At 42.6% G+C, this 7,162-nt stretch overlaps 1 protein-coding gene across 1 annotated transcript; it reads right to left on the reverse strand.

Annotated features, from left to right (window-relative positions):
* Positions 1 to 343: 343 nt before the first annotated feature.
* On the reverse strand, positions 344 to 3,133 carry cyp19a1b (cytochrome P450, family 19, subfamily A, polypeptide 1b; the record flags this gene model as incomplete). The annotated part of the gene is made up of 9 exons (XM_084452453.1): positions 344 to 583; positions 692 to 933; positions 1,026 to 1,188; positions 1,568 to 1,682; positions 1,780 to 1,894; positions 2,011 to 2,187; positions 2,314 to 2,468; positions 2,566 to 2,725; positions 3,007 to 3,133. 9 exons carry the CDS (start codon positions 3,131 to 3,133, stop codon positions 344 to 346), a joined length of 1,494 nt encoding a protein of 497 aa, XP_084308579.1.
* Positions 3,134 to 7,162: the final 4,029 nt, after the last annotated feature.

The raw sequence follows: 7,162 nt of genomic DNA on the forward strand, positions 1-7,162 counted from the left end.
ATTTTTACATACAGTACTGCAGTCATGCTATGGATAACATCTAGATTTAGTTGCTCAGCAGTTTTCTTTTAGTCGTATTAAGTTTATAAGTTTTCTTTTAGTCGTATTGAGTTTATAATGTAAGCTGTGCAGCTGGGCCAAACTACTGCCTACTACAGAAGCACTTGTGGCAGCAGATCAGTGATAAGAGCTCTATCCAATGACGTGTACAGTTAGTAAATGCACCAAAGATGTTCCACAAGATTGTACACTTGGTCTCTGTGTGTTCATCTTAATTTCTCCTTTCCACTAACAAGAACCTGGTGCTGGGCACCGGTGCTCAGGGAGAACCTGGTTCTGGTGCTCAGACGGACCGTGTGGTTCTGGGGATGAACCTCATGGCCAGGCTGTGTTTGTCCTCCACCGGCTGCTGGGACAGGTTGTTGGACTGCCTGATGCTGCTCAGGGTGCAGCCGTGACGGGGACACACCGTGTACCGGGCCAGCAGCGTGACTAGGATGGCCTTCATCATTCTCATGGCCACGTGCTTGCCCACGCACGACCGAGGACCACAGCCAAAAGGCTGGAAGAAGCGGCTGGGTACCTGAGAGGGAGAGAGAGAGAGAGAGAGGAAAGAGGGAGAGAGAGAGGTTGTAAAAGACAAGACACTCATTTTGAAATAACTCCCATGCAAAGATAACACTCTACTTACGGTTTTATCAAAGTTTTCCAAGCTGAACTCGTGTGGTTTGGGGAAGAATTCTGTCTTATGCATCAGGCCGATGTTGAGAATGATGTTGGTTCCCTTGGTAACCTTCATGCCTTCAATGTAGTCATCTTCCAGGGCTTTTCTCATCGTGAAGTCAACCACAGGGTGGAATCTCATGGACTCCTTGATGAAGCTCTCAAGCACGGTGAGTTTCTGAAAGTCGACCGTTTGCACATCCCTTTCACCTGTCAATCAGGGCACAACATACATTTCTAAGTGTACAGAGGTTTGCATCATTTTGGGGGTCCACCTGTGAGAGACTAGCAGCAGTACTGACCTATGAGAGAGTTCATCTCCTCCACGATCCTCAGCTCCACCTCGGGGTTCTGTTTGAGCAGCAGGAGCATGAAGAACAGGCTGATGGACAGAGTGTCGGGGCCCGCGATCACCATCTCCAGCACACACTGCCTGACATTGTCTGCCGAGAGCATGCCGTGGTTCTGGGAAACACAGGTACGCACACACGTACACACACGCACACACACACACACGCACACGCACACATATAATACAAACACATACACAATACAAACAAACACATGCACATAATACAAACACACACACACAATACAAACAAACAAACACCCCCCCCCCCACACACACACACATAAAGTACATATATGATATAAACAGACACACATATAATACAAACAAACACACACACACACACACACACACACACAATACAAACCAACAAACAATCAAACACACATTATACAAACGAACACACACATATATAATAGAAACAAAAACACACTCTAGATCAGAAAGCATATATGCTCAATTAGACTTTGACAGATAAACCCTGCTGAGGCAGACCTGGGCAGAGATGAGTTGGGCTGTGAAGTCGTGGGCGTCGTCCAGCTTCGCACATTCACTGATGCTCTTCCGTTTCATCTCAATCAGGCTCTCCATCGTATCCTGTAGCTCTTTACTGACGACACGTCCAAACACATGATTACTGTACGTTTGGCAGAATGTACAGTATGTAATCCGTGCCATATTACACACGATGCCTGCAATTCACTCACGCTGCTTTTTCATGCTTTTTGTACAACCATCCAAGCTTGAAGAATATATCAGGCTTGATCAGAACTGTTTGCCAGGTGTCAAAGTAGTTATGGATCTTCTTTAATAAGTCCTTCTCTGAATTACAAAGAGGAAGCCAAACAATCAAAACCTAATTCCAATAGATAATGAAATCAACAGTAAGTGTCGTATTCCAGATGACAGTATGGTGTGATGACGGCAGCACCACTAACCATCGATAGGCAAGCGGAGGAAGAGCTGGTTGGAGATGTCCACCACGATGCACCTCAGCAGGTTGAGGGCGTCCACGTGTCCCGAGGGGTCGGTCATCTCCTGGAGACGCTCCAGGTATCTGTCTGTGGCACTCACACAGATACCCACTGTCCCCTGCATACCAGGGCCTGTTAGTGCTACAGAGACACACCCAGATATATTAGACAATTTGGATTTCACACTGTGCTTGGTGAAAATTAAGCTTTCATCATCTGAAGTATTTTCATTTGAAGTGTTTTCTGTCTCTAAAGAATGGCATCTACCTTTAGAAAAATAGGACCTTGCTTGTTTCCAGAGTGGGACATCACTGTTGAAGATTATGCCCCTTCCATACATGCCAATACACTGAAGACCTTGTTCGCTGCCAAACCTGGCCGTATACAGGGAACTCCTCAGCACGTGATACACTGCAGAGGACCTGCAAAACAAGCCTGCCGGTGACTTTAACAGGTGATGCATTCTACAACAATACCATAATAGCTGCTAATAAAATGTGTCCATTCTACTACTACTACAGAACTTGCTTGCTAAGGATGAGCGTCTCCTCTCCGTTGATCCACACCCGGACAACGCTGCCGTATCTCTGGTTGTAGTAGTTGCAGGCGGTACCGATGCCGGTCCACATGAACCTGAAGTAGGAGAGGACAGGGCCCAGCCCTGCATAGTAGGAAGGACCTAGCAGACACAAAACATAGATAGGTGAGTGTGGGACTGTATCACACAGCGTACAATAACACTAATGTTTTTATTCTCAACAAACACTTTTATATGTTAAAGCTACACATAATAGCCTAATTTATCTGGAAATGATATCAAAAATTCCTAAATAATGCTGCAACATGAAATTGAACAACTTTTATCTATGCATGTATGTTTACATTAGCACAAAAAATCCCAACCCTATATATATTTCAAGGCAGGGGCATAGTAGAGGAAAGCCTATGGTGGTCTCTCACCTGGTACGGTGGTATTGCCTGTGCGGGTCCAGGCAGTGATAACGAGCAGGCAGAGCAGTAGGAACAGCAGGATGGTGGCCATGTTCACCACTGTGGCTTCCAGAGAGACGGCGTCTGGAGGAAGCATCCTGGAACACACCTGAGAGCACTATGCTGTCATCCAATACCATCATCTGACATTTATAGAGCTACACCTCTTTTAGCTCATAGACAAATCAGGGTGATCCATTGGTCAAAACAAAATAGGAGAGGAACCTTAAACTCTGGAAAACCTTGCTTTTTAATTGCTTTTTTAATATTGTTTGTCCTTCAGAACAGACATGCAGTTACATGCAGTTGGCACACCATGTGAATAGCGTAACCAAAACACACCCACATAAAAGTTGACCTATCCTCTATACAGTTACAGCTCCAAGGCTTAAAGTGATTAAATACACGTTCAATTTGACATCAAAGATATTTCACTATTAGAAACCTGTGAACCTTAGAGAAAAGTGGTATTTTGCTATCTTGTTATTATAGCTTTATCATACATGAGAGATTACTCCCAAACTGAAAGTCCTTGATGTCTCCTTGTTTACAATACTGCATAAGACAGTTTGAATCAACAGCTCACTATTGCTTTTTAATGTGACCGTGTTACCTTTTAAATTACTTCTAAATTACTTGTGTTATTTGTAAATTGAGTATTCATCTGTAACGAGCATATCTTGGAGCCAGCAGCAACATTTCACTATGACTGTACACTGAACATTACATTAGAAATGAAAGAATCATGAATCTTATACTTAATAATTTTCATTTAAATTGATAAATGATGATACATACTGTTCTTGGTGCTCGTATCTGCTAGCTGCTTCAGTGTGGCCCGCATGCAGTTTGTGTCGTCCCTGAGGAATCCGTTTTAAACATGATCAGCATTCTTTCATCCAATAAATCAGTGGTCCAGGCTTTTGTAAATCCCTGGTCAAGCTTTCAATTCACTGGTTGCTTGGATACACTAGCAAATTGTATTTTCAAGGGCCACACCAAAGTCTCCAAAATCCAGTGATCAAAAAACACTCTATATTTGTCTGTAGACCTCAGGTCTCTCATGCATGACTGTCGCCATTCATTTTTTGAGACAGGCTTACTTCACCGTTGGCTTTGCTCTATAGAAATAAAACCACTGTCAAATTCATCAAATGAAGAGCCTTTTCAGGAGAAAACTAATTAGTCAGGTCAGCCTGACCCAACTTCAAGTGCTACCAGAGTCCCAGCAATCTTACACAAAGGATGAATATAATGCCATTCATATTGGCTAGATAGTGCATGCTAATCAGTATCAAAATGTGATGTAATGATGTAATGCAACTCATTACATACATTGATGGGGAGCTTAGGAGCTGCATGTTCAGCTATATGTGTGACCTGCAAGAAAAACATGCAACTGTTAGGAAGAGCCGTGTGATGTAGACCTAAAAGCAGAGAGAGTCTTTCTGCAGTGAGGCACCATTCAAGTTCATTCTCTCTGAATAGCTGGTGTTTTGTTGAATATCCGATAGTGGTTGGGGCGCTTGTGCCCTAGCACAAGGACTACGAAAAAAATAAAAAGCAAGTGCAGCCCCAGTTGTCATAGAAATTAAGCCCCCACATTGTAGGCTTTCCACAATTAAGCGCACATGCAGTATCAATAGGCTACTACACTTACACATATATTACAGGTATGTTACAAGTATATTACAGGCTGTTCCAGGTAAACGTTGGAGTTCAAATGCCTGAATCCAAAGGAAGCCTTACAGAACAGCACTCTTGCTGTGAGGGCCAAGTAAAGAAGGCTCTTGCGGATTGGAAGAATGATCCACTTGTTCTAAAATGTCTTCAAACCATTATGACATTTTTATGCAACATGCATTTGCTTCATAATGAGCAAAACAAAAACAAACAGAATCATTAGAATGCATTGTGTACAGTGTGAAAAGACTTTTCACATATATGCAACTATCATATATTTCAGTATAAGTGCATCTATGCTAAATAAATACATTGTAAATATATTTCATGTTCATATATTCCCATGTACTGCCATTATATTTCTTACACATATGTAAATATTCAAAATATGTAATTAAACATACTGTATATTTAAATATATTTACTGTAAAATGCATGGTCATGTGACCTGCAATGAAAAGTATGATCACATTATCAATATATTTCAGAACTATATATTTCAAATACTGTTTATTCATATTCTAAAGCTGTTCATTGATATTCTACAGCTGTCTTATGTAGGGTACTTTCACATTTGCTACATTACACATTACATTTGAATAAATACATTTTGTTATTATTATTAGTATGAAGAAGAAGAAACACGCAAAACATCTTTATTTTTATGCTTTATTTAGAATTAGTCAACTGATGTACACCAGGAAATCACTGGTGATTGGTCTGGAAAAAGACAACATCCAACATTACTGACACACAGTTAGCTCTGGTCCAGGGCGTAGAGGTTTTTGCGTAATATGTATTTCGTACAGTAGTTATCTCTTATACCCCACCAGTGACAATACATTTCTCCATTAGCGCTTTGCACTCAGTCTACACGTCAGTCTCTAGCAAGAGATAATAGCCTACATTTGATACTCAATGAAGTGAAGACGGTTTTCGAACGATGAAAGCATTTTCTCTGAATAATAACTTATTATTAACATAATAACTTTCCATCCACCTTTTGTATCAAAGGCACTTTTTTGCTCTTAAATAGCACATATGCGCTGGCTTGGCCATCATGATCACTTAATCTTTCTGTTTCTCTATCGTGGAAGGGATCACGTGATCAGAATGGCGAAGCCAGGCTAGTGCCCATGTGCTATTCATGTGCAAAAAAGTGTTTTATGATGGTGGACGGAAAGTCCTGCCTCCTCCTAGAAAATGCTTTCATCATTCAAAACCCTAGTAAAGAAAGTATATAATTATCTCTAGAGACTGAAGGGTAGACTGAGTGCAAAGCGCTAATGGAGAAATGTATTGTCCCTGGACCAGAGAAAACTGTGAATGGTGATAGATAAGAACCAGGCCAGGTCCAGCCTGGCTTATGTGCGTGGCTGGCTTGTTTCTGTTTAGGACTGGTAGGACGGAAGCTAGTCATGCCACTGAAATAGCTGTGAATTGAAATGACATAATGTCTGATAAATTAAGATAGGTCTTGTCGCCTGGACACATCAGTTCCAATGCTTCCAATGCTAATCCAGTACAATAAGAGCAGGATAGCCAGTTAGCTCATAACAACTAGCAGCAGCTTCCATAACATTAATGGTAGCGGTCAGTGGCTAAAGCTGTTACACTGATGATAACATAAAGTCATCCCCACCGGGTCTTGAACCCTGGTCTCCCGGGTGGGAGTCCAATGCTCTGACCACTACTCTACTTGTGCAGTGGGGATCAGTGGGTTGGTTTTGGTGTTGTTCTTCCAGACCCTAATGTGGGTTGGGGTTAGAATAAGGGTTGGGGTTGGGACAGGATCTGACCTATAAGGCAAGGGGTAAAGGCTGGAGTGCAAGGATGAACATGTGGAGGTTTGGGGTATAGTCCCATAAAGTCATCCCCACCGGGTCTTGAATCCCAGTCTCCCAGGTGGGAGTCCAATGCTCTCATCACTACTCTACTTGTGCAGTGGAGATCAGTGGGTTGGTTTTGGGTGTCCTTCTTCCAGTCCCTAGTGGGGGTTGAGATTAGAATAAGGGTTGGGGTTGGGACAGTATGTGATCTATAAGGCAAGGGGTAAAGATGGGAGTGAAAGGATGAACATGTGGAGATTTGGGGTATAGTCCCATAAAGTCGCCCCCACCGGGTCAGAGTCCTATGCTCTCACCACTACTCTACTTGTGCAGTGGTGATTTGTGGGATGATTTTGGTGTCCTTTTTGATTTTGGTGTGCTGGGACTACTGCCTCTTGTGGTGCCAACATGCAGGCCAACATTGTCCGGAGTGACGGAGGGAGGAAGGGAGGGAGGGAGGGAGTGATAACCGGACAAACACTATCCTAGGTGCGCTGGCTTACAGCCATGCACAAAAAGAAAATTCACCCATTATCCTCACGCTCTGTGTTTATTATGGACCCTGAGCTCTGTAACTTGAATGTATGGCCTGGCTCAGAATACCTCTTGAAGTG

This window comes from Borostomias antarcticus (assembly GCF_949987555.1).
Source record: "Borostomias antarcticus genome assembly, chromosome: 18".
In the NCBI taxonomy this organism is placed as follows: domain Eukaryota; kingdom Metazoa; phylum Chordata; class Actinopteri; order Stomiiformes; family Stomiidae; genus Borostomias; species Borostomias antarcticus.